This window comes from Camelina sativa, chromosome 20 (assembly GCF_030686135.1).
Source record: "Camelina sativa cultivar CO46 ecotype springtype chromosome 20, ASM3068613v1".
Classification (NCBI taxonomy): Eukaryota; Viridiplantae; Streptophyta; class Magnoliopsida; order Brassicales; family Brassicaceae; genus Camelina; species Camelina sativa.
This window is the reverse complement of record NC_141899.1, coordinates 16,221,595-16,242,620: the sequence shown is the minus strand read 5'-3', so window position 1 is coordinate 16,242,620 and position 21,026 is coordinate 16,221,595. Positions and strand designations below refer to the sequence as shown.

Genomic DNA, 21,026 nt, shown 5'->3' with positions numbered 1-21,026 from the left:
TATCTTTTCTATTGCTCTTTTCACTATTTATGTAATCAGATGCACAGCGGATCAAAGAGCAAGAAAATAAGCAGGGAAAGGATCAGAACTGAATCATTCTCGTTTCACTCTGTATGTACATTCCTTCTCTAGCTACATTTTTGCAATATGAAACTAAACAATCTCCAATTTTTAGTCTAAGCTTTAAAAAGCCTCAGTGAAAAGTGAAAAGAAAGAAACGAAAGTATTGTTTTCTGAACTAAGTGGTTACCATCCGTATATCTGAGCTCTCTACAAGTGTGTTATCTCCTCATCCTCATCTTCCCGCACTCTATTCTCGACTTCTCTTTTTGCCTTTTCGATATTTTGCCGCTCGATACGTTGTGGAATTGTGTTGTCAAAGATATGGCTCTGTGGATCCTCAGAATAAGCTACATAGTAACCCATCACACATGCTTGTAGCCACGCAGATGAAACTCTCCCCTGAAACACACCAACACAAACAGTTACATAAGGATAGTCCCATAGTAAAAGCCAACTTTGATTAGTTTCCTGCATTTTGATAATCAGATCTCACCACAAAGTATCCGATGATGAAAGCATAGAGAGTCAGCTCAAAGAAGTGATCCTTTTCGATCAGAAGCTCCCATATTCCTGCAGTTAATGCAGAGATTGCACCAATTCCCATGGCACTATAGAAACAGATGGAGCTGGTGATGTCAAAGTCAATCAATTGCTCAAATCCAGCCACTGTTCTGAACGTCCTCCAGGTATCATTTGACGCTTGCACAAACCCTTTGTTGTAAGCTCCCACATGAACAAACCCATATCTGTTTCCGGACAAAATAATATGGTTGGCAATCCAAAAGCAGCCTCGAGTACTTGTATAGATGTCCTGGTCGTCGTCACACCCATCCTGCAGATTAGAGCACCGGATCGATCCCCTAAAGAGTACAATAAGAGGAACGAGCGTTGAACCTATGCAAACGCTCCCGAGCTGGTTTTTCAGAGTGGCACAAAGAGCGTCACAGGCATTCATGAACTCATCACGCCTAAAGTGTACATATGTGGCTTTAGAAATCGCGACTTCTTGAACGTTTTTGAGAACCTGCATTGTCCAGGCAAGGCTTATCACGAGGATGGAGATGAAAAGTATATCTAGACGTGTCCTTGTAGCAGTAGCTCCACCGATTCCAGCAACCAAGAAACCAGAGTAAAAGACGCTTATGATCACTGATCCAACTGCTATAGCCCTGGTTCTTGCAGGTAATAACCCTGTGGCGATTGACATCATCTTGAATGTAAACTCATGCTTGTTAATGACGTAAAGCCAGCCATACATTGCTGTAACGATGCTATGGACCACGAGAAGTACACCGATCCATAGGGCCACGTTTTTGTCGTAGAGAATAAGGAAGATCCCGACGGAGATTGTGAGTATCGGTGTGAACCAGAGAGTTGCTTTGACTGTGGCTCGAATGTTGCAGACGAAGAAGCAATTCCAGGCTAAAGAGAGGATTCCGGAGATAGCAACAGAGGATAACAGAGGAGTGTACCATTTCTTGGGATGGAAGTTAGGTGATTTGGTGAAGACGAGACCTCGTAGCGTGAGAAAGATCACAAAGATTGAGATTAGGGTTAGTTGCGTGTAGAAGATACAAGTGAAGAGGCATCTGAAGAATCTTCCGGTTAGTGTTTGTTGCTCTGCGGCGGGAGGAGTTACGGGTTGTTCGATTTCCTGTTAAAAAAAAAGCAAAAGGTAAGAGGAATCTCAGTGAGAGAGTGAATTAATGGTGAGTTGAGGTTGAAGAAACGACGCTAATGCTGATTTGAGAAGAAGAAGAAGAAGAAGAAGTACCATTGAGATAGACGAAGGTGAATAACGTCACGGTTGAGGAAGACGAAGGTGAGTCACGGTTTTCTTGCGGCGGAAACGGTGACAAAAGATCAAGGAGACGAAGAGAGAGAGAGAGAGGAGAGAGAAGAAGCGAGAGAGTAAAAGTGAAGACAGAGAAAGAAATCGATTAAGAGAGAGATAGAGATCTTCTTGGTCTTGGTTCTTATAATCTTCACGTGAGAGGCCAAAGAGGCTGTTGTTTGTTGTTATAGACAATTCTTCGACGTCTCTCTAACTTCGATTTGAAATTGATTTAAGTCTCTCTAGCTTTTCCCGAGTTTTCCCTCGTACTTACGTTCCTTGGTACCCAAGTTTCACATCCTTCTTCATCATTTGTTTGTGTATTTGTATTTTGTTAGCGTCACGTATTAGTTGTTTACATCTTTATAAATCAAATAATATATTCTTATTATTAAGTTTATTAATCTGTGAAAAGATTAGAAAGAATGAAACCTTTTATCAAAATAAATAAAAGAGAATGGCATTTTTACAGTGAACATTAAACTTTTTACTACTGTCTTATTTAAAAGTTTTAATCATTGCTAAATAATTTTAGATGAAAATGGCATTACAGAATATTTAATTTTCCCTCGTTGAGAAAAAGAAGAAGTAAATATGAATATTTAACAAGGGTTAAATGTATATTTTCCTAATTGTGTTATTTAAAGTAAATTAGGGGGGTGTTAGATTAGGTAGGGGGAGAAAATGTCATTAACTTTCAAATTTAGGCCAAAAAAACCATAAACTTTATGGGAGGCCATTTAATACATCAATTTCTGTTGACTAGCCATTTAAAACACCAAATATTGTTGACCAAGCCAACATAGACATACCGTTAAATGAGATAACTGAGCAACTAACGACCGTTACTTTGCTATTTAACGGCATGTTGTTTTTAACGTCATCAACGATATTTGATGTTTTAAACGGCTACCCAACAAAACTTGATGTATTAAATGGTCTCTCACAAAGTTCATGGTTTTTTGGCCTAAATTTGAAAGTTCATGTATTAATCCAAAATTATATAATTTAAATAATTTTTTGTACTCAACAAGGCGAAAAGATTCTAAATCGAATTATGTATACACAAAATAAGATAATGCATTTTGATTTTTTTGTTCACATTACTCGACAATCTTTGCTTTATACCTCTAAACTGTAAAATCAAGCTTAATTTGACTATTATACTATTTATTGTTATTTGTACATGTGCAGCAAACATCCTTTGCAATAATATTTTTGGTTATAATTGAAAAAATTATTATTTATTTACATCAAATTGAGTTGAAGATATTTAAAACTTGAGAAATTTTCATGAATATAATTCATGACGTAGATATTATTTAACAGAAAATGTATAATCTACTATTTATGTAATTAAAAATATATTCATATATCTTCTCTATTATTTGAGAGGTGATTTGTTAAATTTGTTGATGTATTACTCTTCTATGTTTTTCGAAAACATAAAAATGATTAAAAATAATATTTACTTTTGTAAAATACTATGAGAACCCATGTGCTAAATTTTATTTGTCTATTTACAAACAAAAATAATATACATGTGATCAAATTACATTATTACATTTTTTATTGAAATATACTCCAGTTCAATAATGTGTTTTTGAAGAGTATAGGATGACTTTTTATTTTGGAGGTTTAAATAACTCATTCAATAATTAGTCATTATTATTTGAATAATAAAAATTAGACTACTCAAGTTGGGAAAAATGTAATTAAATACATGAACTTTCAAATTTAGGCCAAAAAAACCATGAACTTCGTGGGAGGCCATTTAATACACCTTCTTCTTCCTTCAGTTGTATGTAGAACCATGGCGAACAGCAATAATTGCGCATCACTGGAGATCGTATGTAAATTTTCCTCCTTAAATCTGCACAACTAATAAATCCTATTATCTGGGGTTTGAACCCCAGACCTCTTGGTGTAAAAGCATTAATGAACCCTAGGTCAACCACTGGGCCAAAGGGGCTTCCACCATTAATTCTCTCAATATATAAAAATTAATATACAGTAAATGAAAAAAAAATAATAATAAAAAAAAAAATAACGGTTGAGTTTCTTCTTCTATATGTGCCATATAATATTAAATACCTTGGTTGAACCAATGCTTCTCATTAAAAAAAAAAACTCAGCATAGAAAAAAGGTATAAAAATATTTAAAAATATATATAAAGAGTTTTTTTCTAGTGTTGTTTTTTATGTTTATTTTCGATTGCGTCTTCCACGGAATTAAGGCCCCGAATGGAGAGAGCGTATCGGACAGAGCAGATCAAGCGGTTCAAGGAGATCAAACAGAACAAAAGTGGATCAAGTAGATTTGGCTGTTCAAATGCATATTAAGGGTGAACAACATCAAAAAAGCTGTAGACCAGCATGTATTTCTCCTGCATTTACCATAAGAAGACAAAAATAATATGAACTGTGTGCTTTTAAAAGTAAAGAAATTTTTGAATAGTGACTTAGTGATAAGAAGACTGCATTAAAGGATGATCTGTTTTTTTCTTTTTGTCTGACCTTCCATTCAAAGCCTAAGAGTCGGCTTCTACAATAATTCATGTCCTCATGCCTTAGAAGTCGTTAGCCATATGGTGCATCGACGATTTGACACAAATCCCACAGTTACCGCGGCGCTACTACGGATGTAGACCATGATTGTCTCGTCGAAGTAAAGTTTTTCACACTTAACGCATACTTTAGAAATACACAACTAAAGAAAAACTATACAACTTTTTTAATCTCTTAAGTATAATATAATAAAATATATTACCAATAAATAAAATAATTTCAAATATAAAACTTAACAACTAAAATGTAAAATTTTAAAATTTGTCTTGCCATATACTGCAGGTTAAACCCTAGTTATTTAAATATAATACTAGCCAAATTCAAAGTTCGAAATATGATTTTGTTTATATTTTAGTATTTTACTTACTTTTACTTATATTTTGCATATATTTTGGTTATTAGTTTCTTATAATGCGAGAGTTTCATATCATAGCATTAATGTTATTGTATCCTTCATTAAGAAAGCCAAGTTCACACTCTTACACATTTAGAGAACAAAACAAGAATGAAAAATAAAATTCATACATACAGTATATGATTAACAATGATAAGATATAAATCAATATTGTCAATACCACAAAATATTCGTATAGTTAAGATACATTATCCAAATGCAGACCAACATTATAATATATAGTAATTTTCTCAAAAGTCGAAAACATCCAATTTAAGAAAAGCCTTATTCATGCAATAAAACCCCAACCAAAACCAAAAATGAATTAGAAAATATAAAGAGGATTTGAAACTATATATATGTTTCAAATGTAGTATTATATCCACACTTTTGCTGTATAAATCAAGCTCATCAGTTGAATCTTCTGCAGTTTCTCCTGATCTCACCGTTACGGCCAGTAAGCACATCAACGGCTCCCATCTTCACCATTGCTCGAACGAACTGACGCTTGAAGAAGGCGTTGTTGTTAGCGTACCTAGCCACAATGCCACGAGTCTGTCGGTCAGTTGCGAGCCGTTGGTCAACCTGCAACACTCCTCTTCTTCTACGGATCTGCTTGAAGAACTGGTTGTCGAATCTCAATGGAGTCGACTGGTCTAGGGCCGCTGACGCACTATTTCTGCATGTGTTTCTTAGGCTATAAAAGAAAAAAAAATCAGAATGTAATTTTGTTGATTTAAATAAAAGACTTATTGTTGAATGTGAGATCATTTAGTTTATAAATCTTGAACCTTGTAACTAAATTACCTGGTAACTAAAGCAGGGTCCATGGATGAATCGGGTCGTCCGGTACCTTGGAAATTAGTGATTCGGTCGCTGAAGAGACCACAGTTTCCTTGACCAACGGTATGTGCACCCAAAAGAGCCACAGCATCGAACGTGTTCAACCCTTTGTTGGTGAAGAAACTCACGGCTCCGGAGACTGAGATTGTTGGACCAGGTAAGGCCACGTCCACATTGTTCGAGACCCTACCGTCGCGCCTTCCTGTGGGGATGCTGTAGCTCGGGCCTCCGGCTAAGGCCACCGAGTCACGTGTAGCCAATGTGACGATGTCAGCACATGAGACTGTAGAGGGGCATGCAGCCTCTAGCTGAGCCTTGATCCGGTCGATCAGGTCAAATTCTCTGACGCTTCCGTTTGGTCCAGCGGCTTTCTCAGAATTGGTTGAGTCAATGAGGAGAGAAGCGTCACAACCCTGCAAATAAAAATATTAAAATAAGATTAATCAGACAAAATGATATGAAATTTGCGTGATTTTATGAGTTTTTTTTCTTCTTAAATATGCATTTTATATATACAAGTATGCAATATAGTTATATTGATTATTGAATCTCAAATTTGGATGATAATGTTTTTTTTTTTTGTAATTTATTATATTTTGATAATCTCAAATTTGATTGACAAACATATAAATAATTTAAAACTTAAAACTAAAAGCTATAAAAGTTTAAGCCACTATGAGTAACATATTTATTAAACCGCCTCTGAGGCTCTGAACATATGCACATATAGATATCGTATTGAAATAAGCAGTTAAAAATATATAATTGACATGGAGTGTTTTGAAAATGTTGAGCTATATCAAAATTGCTATATTAGATTCTTACCCTGACGAAGCAGTCGTGGAAATGCATACGGAGCAAAGCGGCAGTGACGGTTGGGTCAACACCAAACCGTTGGCGCACCAGATTGCGTACGATAGTCTCAGCTTGTGAGCATGACTGGCTATAAAACCCGACTCTCAGTTGAGCAAACGCGATCGGGAAAATAAAGAAAAGCACAAGAAGAGAAGAAAACTTCATCATTTTTTCTGGTGTAAGGAGTTTTCTTCTTTGTATTGGCTTATATAACTTCTTGTGGAACGGGTTGTGAGTCCTTTGAGATCAACCAGAAGGTATATATATATATACACGAGAACATCAACCGTCTACAAATTATTTAGAGACTATAATATTAATACATCCCATATATATGCCGAATATATTAGAAAGTCAAAGATTATGTTATTATTTAGATAATTAAGCTTAGAAACGTTTGCAAAGGCGTGCGAGCGACTTTGTAAACATTCCCTTGCCATGTTGTGAATTTAATATTGTTATACAGTTTGTATGATATGCTGAAAATCTGATCCAGCTAAGTCGATAATAGTAGAATTCTAATCAATTTACATGGTGGATTAGGTGTGCAATTTCATCCTAATCTGTTTCGATTTCATTTTCTTGCCGATTTCGATTATGAAAAAAAATGTAAAAGTCAATTTAATGAAATGGTTACCAGTATAATTAAGCGGTGGTTCTTTAAAACCACTTGGCTCTAATATATAAGTATATCTAAAAACATTTAACAAGACTTTCATATGATTGAGAATGTTTTGGAGGACTTAGGAAAAAAAGAAATGGATTTAAGTTTTGGACATTCTCTTTTATTTTAGTTAATGTCACATGTACAACAACCATATAATTGCAACCATAACAACTTAACAGTTGTTGCAATAGTTTAATTTTATCATAAACTGTTATCCAATAAGAGAAATATAACTAATTAAGTTTACCTCAAACATGGACATCACGACAATTGCTGATCCAGAGGTTCGGTAACTGATTAGTTTAGTCGTCAAATTATATATATATATATATATATATACATTCATAGTTAAACCGACTGATTTGTTGTTAATCCGTCATGCCTCAACAAATTTTGTTTAAAAGCTGTATATATATACTATACACTCAAATGAAATGTCAATATTCTTAATATATAGTGAAACCCCAAAAGAATATGTAACGTGTAGAAACCTAACATGATTTGATATTTTATATTATGAATACTGTAATACAATTAAAAAGTCATTCTAAAATTTCTGAAAAGTTCATAACTAAGAGATGTTTGAAAAACATTTGGAAACGATGTAAAAAAATAAAAAAAATAAAAGAAGGAAGAAGAGGGAAAGTGACTATGAGGTTTGGGGATATTATTTTGACGCTTTCGTTATCTGATTTTAAAAATTACTTCTAAAGTCGGTTTCGTGGCGAGTTGTGTAAAGATGCTGGCACAAATGATTTGCTTGTAATAATGTGACATTCTCTTCGGTTACATTATACTAGCATTGAATATTTTAAAATATCTAGTACTATTATTATATATATGCATTATTCTTTTGAAAAAATTATGTATAATAATAATTTGTGTTAGTATCGTGATTGTATTGTACCACTATTTAAAATTAGATATGCGCATAATAATATTTTAAACTTTTACTAATAAAATTGAAGTTTAATTTATAATTTCTAAAAAATTTGACCTTTTTTTCCAAATGGGTAATTTTCCTAACACGGCTACAGAAAATGTTTTTCACAACTCCTTTCTCTCAATCAAAATCCTCACAAAAGGTGTGGCTTTGGGTGTCCCTTACTTTACAATAATCCTATTGTTGTCTTTGAATCTGGAGTTATTATTCATGTTTGCGATCGATATATCTCACAGATCTCGAAGAGGATCACTAATAAAGGCAACTCGGAATGTTCAAAAGATACAATAGACTACTGTCGATAGACTACTAATGAGGTTATATAATCTAACAACTACAATAATCTTTTTAGTTGTTAAGACGATACCAGCTAAATAATACAACTATGTGTTATAGTGTGTGATCACTAAGATTGTCCCCATTAACACATTCAATGCAACTTCTTATGTTGCCCCTCCTGCTAACAAAGATGTTTTCACAACTCCTTTCTCTCAAGTCTCAATCATGATTCTCAGAATATGATGTGGTTGGAAGTGTCTTCGATCGGCACTCTTTGTTGTCTTATAATCTCATGTTTTGAATTTGTTGGTGATGCGGCTCAGATAACTCAAGTCCAAGTCCAACACGCCAAAACCATTGTCGTGATTCGTGAAGGCTGAGGCGATAGGCCGATAGTGGACCATACAACTAAGATATTTAATGAATAATGAACTTATATCTTATCTATAGCTCCTACCTAATTTCTTTTGCTTTTGATGTTCTCAAAAGGAATATATTGTATATCAAAAAGAAAAGAGGCTTATTCTATAATAAAAGTTGTTTTTATCAAAAAGTTTACTGGAGTAGCACCGATATAACTGACGATGATGATGATGATGATGATTGTAGAAAATATAGTATTGTTTGGGTTTAAATTTTAAAAGGTCTTTTGATCCCAAAAAAAAAAAGGTCCTAGCCCAAAAGGCTGAGCATATTCCCATAGGATCAAAACTTGCATTGGACTTTCTGTTTAATGTTTTATGCGTTTAATGGACATGCAAATATTTTTGTCTAAAACAGTATTTGTTTTGAAACATAGTGACAACAAGTTTTATCGTTGATAAATGATTTTTGAAACGATGACATTTACGCGTTGGGGTCAAACAATGACCCAAAAGGCTGAGCAATTTCGTTGTGTATACCAAAAAACGTAAATACAGCATATATATGTTAGCACTTATTTTTCAAAATATGATTAATGCATGAATCTCTAATATTTGACCGTTTACAGGTTTTTAATTATATAATAAGTACAAATCAAACAAAAAGGTTAATTGGAATTTAGCCTTTTGGCACTTCTTGTGATTGCTAATCGTTCAAGTGCGTGACACATCAGATCACTTTTATACCAGATTAAAACCTCATTTGTTATTTTTGACTAATCTATCTCCGTCCAAATGCTTCAATTTGATTCAACAAAATGAATTTGAGAAATTTGTTTAAATTTTAAATTTTCATTAAAATAAACCGTCTATATGTTATTTATTTCGCACAAAAATAAGCATCAATTTACAGTGTCTATCTAGATGAAACATCTGAATAAACAAACAAATTAGATCTATATAGAGCAAACGAAGAGCGGTCGTCATGTGTTACGTCAGGATACATGCATATCAAAATACAAATAATTTGTTGTAATATATTTGTTCTCTTTTTTCACAATATTTTTTTTTTCTTTTTCCTAGTTATTTTTAGTATCCCTATGAGTGCTCTGCAGATTCATCGCTCAAATTAACAAAGCTCAACTTGCTTCATAGTTCATATGCGTCAGCGGTCAGCCCCTACTATTATATTATTTGTAAACTGTCACAATGTTTGTAATCGGACGTCTGGTAGTATCAGTTTATATTTCACTACCTCTAGTTTTCCTTATGCAATATTATGATGCACGTAACTTATTACAGGGCATATTTTATTAGCAAAAGTTACATATACATGGAATCTAAGATTAAGAAAATTTCCGATTCTCATAAATATATGTAATAAAAGTATGTATTCGGTTTTAAGTATGTCTTCGGTTGTATATATGTAGGTATATATATATATATATATATATATATATATATATATATATATATATATATATAAGAGAGAGTCCGTACATGTTAACAGAGCAGGACCACACAAGGAAGATTTCAGAGGAAAGAAGCCTCAAAAGTCTGTCTTATAAGATTTTGGTCTTCAGGACCACAAAGAGAGTGGCTTAAGGTTAACTTTAATGATCCTCGTACTGTCTCTGCCCAATCCCTAGGGGTCTACTACTTTATTCTTACTAGTACTAAGACTTTTACCATTGTCAATTTTGTATTTTTCCAATACTTCATATGACGTATTGTGGGCATAATCACTAAAGCTCCGTATCTTACAATTAATATCTCATCTAGAGACTCTCTTTTAAAAGATATTTTCGGAGACGTCTAATGACTCTAATTATAATTATAATTACAGTTAACTCTGTTTTGAGATCTCTTAATTTATCGGTGTGAATGCATTTATCATATAAAGAGATTTAAGGTGCAAACCTAAAACGTCCCAATAGCAACTTTGAGATGAGGAGGTTTGAAATAGATAGAGATCGTAAAATGTGCGCCTATATGAATACAATAGACCGTAACATAAGAAAAGGAAGAGAAAAGGACAAACAGCTTCGGAAGTCATAACAGACAAGTAATACCCAGTTGTATCAAATCAGTCACACTCAGTGATAAAAGAATTAAAAAAGACTTTCTTAACATTTACACCCACACAAAAAAAAAAGTAAATAACTTTTTATGAAGAATCTAAACCAATACATGATGTAAGAAAAGAAAAGAAAAATAAATAAAAAAGCTGGACAGCAGACGAAAGTTTTGTAGCTGTTGAATACCTTATATGTAACATGTCATGGGAGGTTTGTTTCACTCTACTTCTAATTTGGTTGTTTCCTGCTGTGCATGAAACTTAAGATATTTCGAGACCCTTCTGTAATATGTAAATCACTATATTTAATCTAAGTGTCGGAGTTTTTTCTTTCTTCAGAGAATACTATATCGGTGTTTCAGTTATTCTCGTCCATGATTTTACAAAGTGTAAAATAACGTTGTAGATCCAAAAAGAAGTTTTATGCATAATATAGTTAACAAGAAAATATCCAAACAGATTACACTATACTAAGAATCATTTTCTAAGTATCAAAAACAAAAAGTACAGAAATTATATATATAAATTTTACACTTGATCGGTTATAAGTAAATTAGAAGGTGGCCGGCCATGTGAGAAGAAAGAGAAAGTACAGAGAAATGAAACTTTATAATAGTATTTTGAGGTAGTAATAAAAAAAAAATTGAGATGAAACAGCTAAGCAAGTAACACAAATCGTCAAAAACCAGAATGCATCTGAAAGAAACAGATTGTCGCCTATTGTATCTTTCGACGCTCTTGCCTTTTAACGCAATTTTATATTTGCATACGTACATGCACCCTTACCAATACATACGCATACGGCACACACGGACAACTTTGTTGTTAACAATCAAAAAGGAAGTGTAGTTAAAACCACACTCTTTCTGGCATTTTAAGTAGTGTTACAGTAGAATTTTATTTTGTATATTTGTCTCTCCACGAATAACTAAGATTCATGTTTAATGAAGGATTTTGAATTCTAAAATTAACAAACTAGACTAAATTATGTACCACCTTGATCTATAATAAGTCGTTAACGTAGATGTTGACTAAAAATGACAAATTGGTGTGTAAACTTATTATCCAAAAAAAAAAAGGTCTAGTTTGTCAAGTAAAAGTAATACTAGAGTGCTTTTATTTGAAGTCATAGGTTAACAATGCAAACGTTACCTTGGAAAACTAAATTCAAAGATTGAAACAAAATCCTAAAGTATCTATTTCTTGTCATTTTTATTATTAGTTTATAAAATTCTGGACCAACAATGATGTACATAAAATAACGTTTCAATATTCAATCCAGTACTATAAGAATCGAGATTCGGATGACATAGTAACATAAGAATAATCAACAAAATCGCAGAAAAAAAAAATCTTCTATCAGCATAAATAACAGTTTCATTCATATATACAACTTTTTTTCTTTGACAAAAAAAAAAAATTATACGATTTTTTTCCGAGTCAAACATATTAAAGTGACTCCATAATCTAGATAGTGTTTGATCGGCTAATGTTGCTATATATGTGCGTGAGGAGTTCTAAAACTTGTCTTATGTCTTATCACTAGATATCTCAATCTAAGACAACTTTTACTTGACAAACAAAATCTTTTTTGGCCTCTGTTGCATGACGTAAGGATAATCTTTTTTCCACATTTAAAGCAACCTACCAGGTCCGCCCAAGGTTTCAAAAAGTTATTTGATATTCAATAAATTTATAAAGATCTAATAAATTTGTATCATATTTACAGCAGAAAGCAAGACAATCATAACTGGTATTTTCCCGTGTAACTAATTTCCGGTTAGGGCCTACGAAGTACGAACTTTTCACATTGCTTTTTCTAAAGGTCACGAAATTTAATCACAACGGATAGTATATATAATACCTTCGAGTTCGCATTATTAGATAGAAACTATAGTACTATTTAGAACAAATACTATAATAACGAATATGTCTGAGTATGACGTAATTTACTTTTCTATGTTTGATAAGATGATTGATATAGGATCTTTTCTCATTTGATAGATTTTGCTATTGGAGTTTGAAATTTATTTACATTTTTGCAATAACGCCATTTTGTCAATAAGAGAACACAAACAAAAAGTTTTATCATCAACTCAAGATCGAGAAAAACGCGTACCAAGGTTTGCTTCTGACTTGGTCTATATAATGTAATGGTGTAAAGCATTTCTTCACTAGTCTTGTTATATCATCAAATGATATGCAACCTCATTTTTTAAATCGTCTGCCTCTCAGGAATACGTGTTAACATATTCGACCGTACCCTGTATAATAGTAATATTTATATATTTAAGTGAGAACACTCCAATAGTGTAACTTAATATTTAAGGAAAACAAAACGAAGATTCATTGCGAATCTCTCTCCTATAAATCCATTACAAAAATCTCCCCTCAAGGCACCACACAGTCTCCTTTTGCGTTTACCATAGTCCCTAAATAACCAAAAACAAAAGCAAGCATATTCTTGAATCTTGATAACAAATGGATCAAGAAGGAGCATCGCAGAGCCCCTCGACTTCTACCGAACCGGTCCGGTCACGCTGGTCACCTAAACCGGAGCAAATTCTGATACTCGAATCCATCTTTAATAGTGGTATTGTTAACCCACCAAAAGACGAGACGGTGAGGATAAGAAAGATGCTTGAGAAATTCGGTGCAGTGGGAGACGCAAACGTCTTCTACTGGTTTCAAAACCGACGGTCAAGATCTCGCCGGAGACAGCGGCAGCTTCAAGCCGCCACCGCCGCACCCGCCACCTCAGGAGGAGCTGAAGACCACCAGCACATGACGGCCATGACCATGCATCAATATCCATACAGCAACAGCGAGATTGATTTGGGATTTGGAAGTTGTAGCAACTCATCATCAGCTAATTACTTCCTTAATGGAACTTCGTCATCTCAAGTCTCTTCTTTTTTACTCGGCCTCTCATCTTCAAGTGGTGGGTGTGAGAGCAATGGCATGGAGGATCTGTTTACAATGTATGGCCATCAATCTGATCATCATCATCAGCATAGCTCAAATGCACATTCGATGTTTAGCCCTTCTGATGGAAACTCCAATTTCCAATACCAACAAGGTGAATCATTTATATGCATGGCTCATTTTTTCTTTTTTTACACCCGAAAATTTTTGGGTTAAAGATTTTAAACCTGTAAATCGAACTTTTTATCAAACAATTTAGGTTACAAATATTTGGATGGGTCATGTTTTTAGTGTAATTAAAAGCCATGTTTCTTTAAGGTGGATTTCAAACTTTAAAAAAAAAAAAATCAATATTTATGTGGACTATATCTATTAGGGATACAATATTCCATTGAAATTTGAATAAAAAATTTTAAATGGTATATATAAGATATGAGTTACTCCATTCATTGTCAATTTATTTTAAGTTAGAAGTCTACGGTTTAATAACATCTTGTGTTTTGAGACATAGCTCTCAAATCTTTGTGTTTGTTTTTTTTTTATATATACATTATTATTATTTTCTTTCACTTAAAGGGTTAATGACGGTGTTCATAAATGGAGTTCCGACGGAAGTAACAAAAGGAACGATAGACATGAAAGCAACGTTCGGTGAAGATTCGGTGTTACTTCATTCCTCTGGTCTTCCTCTTCCCACTGATGAGTTTGGTTTCTTGATGCATTCTTTACAACATGGCCAAGCTTATTTCCTGGTAACTAATTAAATTTCAATTAATTATTTTTATTTAATATATACACTCTGAACAAAGTCCATGATGAATATTTATATATTATTTAACAAAAAAATATATTTTCATATATGATTTCCAGACCTTTTTCTCATGAGGAATGTCATTATTTTACCTTATTTTATATTTCGTAAATGAATTCTATATATAGTATTTCGTATTTCAAATTAGTATGTGAAAATGGGCTGTAGCCTGAAACCTAATTCTGGTCAAGTCCTAAATGTCTGCAGAAATTAATCTCAAGAACCCATCTCTCACCTGTTACTAAAACATAAAATATTTGTGCAGACAATATAATAAAATATAAATCAATTAATGATTGTCGGTTTACGTAATAAACGGATATCATTTTGTAAAAATCAATATCTGTAACTGAAGTTTTGTGATTTAACTAAGCTTTACCGATTGATGTCAGCCATATGTGACGTTTCTGGTTTTGTTCAAGTTTTCTAAAATGAAAAATGTATATTTTATTTCGAAATTTAAAGAATATAGCCAAGAAGTAAGAACACAAGAACCAATAAAATCCGAGTAATTATGCAAATTATCGAGTATTTTATTGAGTTCATTGGTAAAAGAGACCTTGGGAATTTATATTCTCTCTTGATCAAATACATATGTAGACGGTGTCAACATTTTCAGATTTCTAGAAATATAAAATGTTTCTAGTTAGGGTATTTCAACATTATCATTAATTAATCAATTATAGTAAAACCAAACACAATTACTATAATCATTTCCTAATTGTAAATCTGTTTTTATTTGTTTCATTTTTGTCATCGACAGGTACCGAGACAGACATGAACTACTGAACTGGCTATATCTTGTGTGGAAACATTATACAGTCGAATTATGTTTTTTTTTTTTTCTTACCGTCTATTGATTTTGTGTCTTTCGTGTATAATTGGATTAAATAAATGTTGGACTCTGTCAGATATTTTGTTTTCTTGTCGATTCTTGCTCGCCTGAACACAAACCTTAACCAACAAAACAAGTCAAATCTTAATTATAGATCTAGTTTGTGGAAAAATATGTCCCTTTAACTCGAAATATTTAACGATAATCCAAGAAAATTAAATTCAAAGGTTATGTTAGTTTTGATTTTGTTAATATCTAATACTAGATCTTAATTAGTACATTCTTAAAACTCAAAACACTTCCCAAAATGAGATATCTTTGGAGATTAACCAAGTGGGCTTATTGGGCCCTTCGAAATGAAAGTTAAGTCTGTTTATGGGTTTCTTTTGTATTTCTCTGCCCAACTAACCTATGTGGCTGGTATAATTGAATGGACACTAGGGATCCGACCCGAGCCGAGAGTAATTGAGAATTTTTTAGTTCAAACAATAATTGATTTATACATACTTTATTAATTTTTATCATTATATATATATAGATATATATTATTTAATCTAACCGAATAGTTATTTTTTATGAAAGGTTATACTGTAACAGATTAGGACTGTTCGAAGTGCGGATTTAAAGTTTTTTTAAATAAAATTAAATTTAACAAAAATATAAAGTAAATATTTTTAGTAACTAAAAACTATTTATAAAAGTAAATAGATACACCAAGGTGTCTAATGTAATATTTAGTGTATAAAGTGCGATTCTACGGAGACTATTAATTATGTATTCTTTGAATGTCCTCACTCGTGTGAAGTTTAGAATTTATCTTCGACTCCGGTCTCGTTAGAGGGTTTTCAATATGAGTCCGTGTAATCAAATTTGAATTTTGTTTTTAGGAGGGGTGCCTCTCAATAGGGTGATCCTGATCAATTTCTTCAATTTACTATATATTTTATGAGCAATCTGGAAAGCCATAAATAAAAGAATTTTTCTAAGGTTTAGAGATCGAGGCGAATGATATAATTGCTCAGGCTTTGGGCGATAAGTTAGCTTGAGAAGAGGCGCTCTCTTTTACAGCGATCATGTCCGCTCCATCTCCTTTTTCGGATGTCCAAGTTTCTTCACCTAGTTGTCAGATTGATAGTTCTTGGAAAGCAACCAATATGCATTCAAAATTCGGCTGGTGGTGCTGCGTTGGTGAGGAGCAAACCTTGTTGTTGGGGGCCAAGTGTCTAAGACGGAGCCCCTCCACCTACATTCGGAGTTAGAAGCGTTGTTGTGGGCCATGAAGCGGATACGTGCTGCAGGGATCGCTTGTCAATGTTTCGAGAATGATTGTGCTAAGTTACTCACTACGGTGCAGTCCCCTGAAGATTGGCTGTCCTTCTCCAACATGCTCGATAAGTTTAACCCGCTGGAGTCCTTACCACTATTCTCCATCACTTGGATCCCGCGTACGTCAAATACTAAGGCAGATTATCTTGCTTGTGCTTCATGTTCTCTTATCTCTGAAGTTTCTTTTGTAAACCCCTTCCCTCCACTTTGGACAACTAACCAAGGAATTTACTTTTAATTTATTGTTTCGTTGAAAAAAAAAAAGTAAATAGATACACTTTTAGTTAAAGAAAATAGTTGTAGATGAGTTCAAAATCAAAATAAAATAAAATTTAACAAAGAATATATATTTAATTCTTTTTGTAAGTAAAAACAGTATATAAAAGTAAAGAGATAAACTTTTAGTTATAGAAAATAGTTTTTTTTTTTTTTGCTATAATACACTAATGTATATCCATTTACAAATCTACTATCTACATTACCACTAAAAGTGTATTTGTACACACAAATATATTTTACTGTTAAAATATACTCTTTAGTCTTTACTACTAAAAAAAAATTGTCTTTATGAACACATTAAATAACCTATTATATGTCTCTTCACTTTAACATTTTTAATAGTTACAAAAACGCATATGTTAATCTTACATACTCATATCTTATATATTACAATAACAATCTTTTTGAATAAATTATTTGATTGGTGAAAAAAACATGAGAAGATCTTTTTTTTCTTCTTCAAATATCTTTTTCTCTACATAAAGACGAGTATTTACATATTTTTAAAAACAGTAATTAATCATATAATTTTCACAATCGTTTTTTCATCTTTTATAAAAAGTAATCATTTTTCTTGTAAAGTTAGCAAATTAAAACTAAAATAAGTAAACAATATTATAATTTTAAATTTTATGATATATAAATATATAATTTCTTTATAATGATCTTTTTCTAAATTTTAAAGCAGTTAATATTTTAAAAACTGTTAAAAACAAAACTTTTGTTTTTTCTTTAAAAGATTTTAAATAAAATTAGGTTTTCTTTTCTCTATTTTATTTTTATATAAAATTTTTTTATGGTAGGTTTTGAATTTTTACATTCTAATATTTTAAATTTTTAATAAATTTAGAATTAACATGTGTCAACATGTGAATGATACCATCACTACAAGAAATTTGCTATATCACGTCGCTTTATTTACGACAGTACATAAACCGACGCAAAGTGAAAATATAGGAAGGAAATTTACGTCGGTTATCTAACTGACGTAAGTTTAGATAATTTAGTTTGTATTGGGCTTAATTAAACGTCCCTTTTACTATTTGGACTTAGGTCGAACAAATTAAACTCAATAATTCATTTGTAACACGACATCGTTTCAGAGAAAATAAAAAAAATATCTTTAGACTAAACGTTCTTCTTTGCTTCATCTCTTTCTTTCAACAGTTCCGAGTACAGAAATTTTTCTCCATCGATGTCGAAATCGAAAGTGGGAAACTCAAATCAATCATAGGGTTTTTCGTTATTCTGCTTCTTTGATTACTTCAGAATCGTCCAAATCCCGATTGGAGTTCAGTTCTGACGATAAAATCATCTCTGCTCTCAAATTTTGAAAGTTCGAAAGATAGATTTCTTAAATTTTTGGTGTGTTTGTGATGAAATAGCTCGATTCTACTGATTTGTGAAGAAGTTTTCGATTCGTGAAGAAGCTGTTTCAAATCTCTGTATATCTTCTCTTGAATTAAGTTTTTTTCGATCTCTTTTTTTTTTTTAAATTTTATGATTCTGTGAATTACTCTTTGTAATCTGCTTTGGATTTTATCACTCTTTGTAACCTGTTTTGAATGAAATAAGCTCATAAATTGATTGTTAGCAATTTTATGATGGTTGGATTATCACTAATGTTCTTACTTTGTGGCTTTGTTGTTACTCAGGCCTTACAACTCTCAACAAAAAGACACAGGCACATTAGAAACCAGTGGCAAAACAGATTCATTCCAAAGGTACCAACCATCATATCTTCTCGCATATTTTTATGAAATGATTCCTTGTTTTTAATGTACAGTCCAAAGTGTTTTGCTTAGTCCAAAGTGTTAGTTTACGTTGATTTGATAAAATCCATTCTGTATTAAGGTTAGAGTTTACGAATCAGTAGAACTTTTGGTCTAATATAATACATTCTTATTATACTGGTTTAAATCTTCTTAACTCTTGACTGATTGTTTATATGTGAAATATGGTCAAAATTGATAATTGGTTTACTTTATTGGTAGATTGATTATAAAATGGACAAGTCTTGGATCACAAAACATCGTTTATCTAAAGATTACAGAACTGGAGTCAAATTTTTTTTGGATTTTGCGTTTAGTGATATTAAGAAAGAGATGATAAAATGTCCTTGCCAGCGTTGCTGCCTGGTTAAATACAAGCATAGGGTTGATGTTGAGGGTGATTTAATATGTCATGGTATTCTACCAACATATACAAATTGGTATCTACATGGAGAAAAATTAGATTTCCATGAAGAGACCATTGGATTAGAATCTGAATCCAATGTAGATAACATGCTCCATAACCCGACGGTTGAAAACCAAACTAGAAATCTACTTGGAGATGCTTTTCCAAGTATGGATACTAGTTTTAATGAATCTGCTAGTATGCCCACTGATCAATCAAAGCAAAAAGAAGCGAATTAAAAGTCGATGATATATACTATTCTAATTGTAGAAAGTGAGACTGCGTAATATTAAAAGTCGAAGCGAATTAAAGATACTACATGCACTTGGAAAAAAGAGTTTGGCAAGAAAAGCTTATGAGATTGTAAGTCAATGTTTTATTATTTAGGTCTCTGTGATTTAGTTACTTTTAGTGACTGTATGAAGTAGTTGTTGTTAGTTTGTAATGATGCTTAATTGTGTACACATCTTATAGGAAGAGGAGACTGGCAAAGAACCAAGTCGAGCAGAAATGTTCATTGCATCACGAACAAGATCAGATGGAAATTTCATTTGCAATGAAGCAAGGATATCTGCAGTAAGTTCTATGTTTTTCTTTAAATGTGGTGTTTGAGGATTGGTTTACTTATATATTCTCTGTTTTAGTCTACTTACATAGGATTTATGGAATTTGTAGGATAAGCTTACACAAGTAATGAATCAAAATATTAAAAGTGAAGCATCAAGTAGTGAGTCTGGTCCTAAGGATGCATTTGAACAAGTATTTGGTTCCGAGCATTCTGGAAGAGTTCGATGTGTGGGACGTGGTCCAACACCGTCCAAATACTTTCAGAATTTGGAATCGCAGGTAAGAAGTAACTCTGAGATACTTGAGCTGAAGTCTCGCATGAAAGGACTTGAAGATAAACTTGATATCGTGGCTAACGCTCTTCAGATTATTATTTCAAACAATCAATTTCAAGTAAGTGCATATTTCACTTATGTTACAGAAATGTATATTCAAATTTTGCATCGAGAATCTTAAGCTGTGTCATAGGTCTGTAACTAAAGAGGAGTTTTGAAAATAGTAGTTACTTGCTTACATGAGCTTGGAATCTAGAACTGTTGTGTGTAGTTAACTTGTTCTCATGTTCTAACTTATTTTGATCTACAATTTCAGACTAGTACGACAGAGACTAATATTGACTAGAATGATCATAAAGTGACGTGATATGGAATTTAGTGAAGAATGGTACGTTTATCTTTACCTCTTATAGCAGCTATGCATAATATGTAAGGCATGAATGATGCAATTGGTTCATTTTCATCGGATCATCAATCTAAAAGGGTTCTGTTATGGTAATTGAATCTAAGTCTATTTACTTTGTTTTCTCAGGAGACAATGATTTCATCTAGCCTTTTGATAGAAGATGAAGGACAAGAAAATATAGAAGATGAAGGACAAGAAAATATAGAAGAGGATATATAAAAGATAGATTTTAATGCAATGTTATTTACTTTTACATTTTTTATTATCATGTACACAAGAACACAAGTATATTTGAGACAGATTAATTGATTTTTATCACTTGATGAATATTGTGTTCTGGTTACGTTCTCTATTGTTGTTTTCTTTTCTTTTTATATTATTGAAATTTAATGCTAAAAATAAATAATTAATTATGTGTAACTTACGTCGGTTGTAAAAGTGACTTGAAGATGTTTTGTTTTAATTATTTGAAGTCGTTTTTCAACTGACGTTAAAGAAAAAAAAACTGACGTTAGTTTAATGACGTTTGAATTAACGTC

General features: G+C 32.4%; 4 protein-coding genes across 13 annotated transcripts; 2 read left to right on the top strand and 2 right to left on the bottom strand.

The window, feature by feature from the left end:
* Positions 1–56: 56 nt before the first annotated feature.
* Positions 57–4,550, bottom strand: LOC104772326 (uncharacterized). The gene is made up of 3 exons (XM_010496957.3): positions 4,467–4,550; positions 557–1,717; positions 57–462 (listed from the first exon to the last, which is right to left on the bottom strand). Exons 1-3 carry the CDS (start codon positions 4,548–4,550, stop codon positions 271–273), a joined length of 1,437 nt encoding a protein of 478 aa, XP_010495259.1. The 3' UTR covers positions 57–270.
* A 419-nt stretch (positions 4,551–4,969) lies between these two features.
* LOC147918972 (peroxidase 57-like) lies at positions 4,970–6,860 on the bottom strand. Its single transcript, XM_087503538.1, has 3 exons — positions 6,528–6,860; positions 5,667–6,115; positions 4,970–5,556 (listed from the first exon to the last, which is right to left on the bottom strand). Exons 1-3 carry the CDS (start codon positions 6,723–6,725, stop codon positions 5,271–5,273), a joined length of 933 nt encoding a protein of 310 aa, XP_087359664.1. The 5' UTR covers positions 6,726–6,860; the 3' UTR covers positions 4,970–5,270.
* Positions 6,861–13,230: 6,370 nt separating this feature from the next.
* Positions 13,231–15,535, top strand: LOC147918971 (WUSCHEL-related homeobox 12-like). The gene is made up of 3 exons (XM_087504449.1): positions 13,231–13,964; positions 14,387–14,562; positions 15,385–15,535. Exons 1-3 carry the CDS (start codon positions 13,367–13,369, stop codon positions 15,400–15,402), a joined length of 792 nt encoding a protein of 263 aa, XP_087360575.1. The 5' UTR covers positions 13,231–13,366; the 3' UTR covers positions 15,403–15,535.
* A 2,616-nt stretch (positions 15,536–18,151) lies between these two features.
* Positions 18,152–20,814, top strand: LOC104733639 (uncharacterized). 10 transcript variants are annotated; one of them, XM_087503424.1, is made up of 7 exons: positions 18,158–18,506; positions 18,717–18,785; positions 19,510–19,602; positions 19,714–19,815; positions 19,915–20,199; positions 20,398–20,469; positions 20,614–20,814. In XM_087503424.1, exons 4-6 carry the CDS (start codon positions 19,750–19,752, stop codon positions 20,425–20,427), a joined length of 381 nt encoding a protein of 126 aa, XP_087359550.1. In that variant the 5' UTR covers positions 18,158–18,506; positions 18,717–18,785; positions 19,510–19,602; positions 19,714–19,749; the 3' UTR covers positions 20,428–20,469; positions 20,614–20,814. The 10 variants fall into 10 exon arrangements, with proteins under 10 accessions (XP_087359552.1, XP_087359550.1, XP_087359551.1 ...); XM_087503425.1 differs by having other exon boundaries at positions 18,159–18,527; XM_087503426.1 differs by lacking the exon at positions 19,510–19,602 and having other exon boundaries at positions 18,152–18,506.
* The last annotated feature ends 212 nt before the right edge of the window (positions 20,815–21,026 follow it).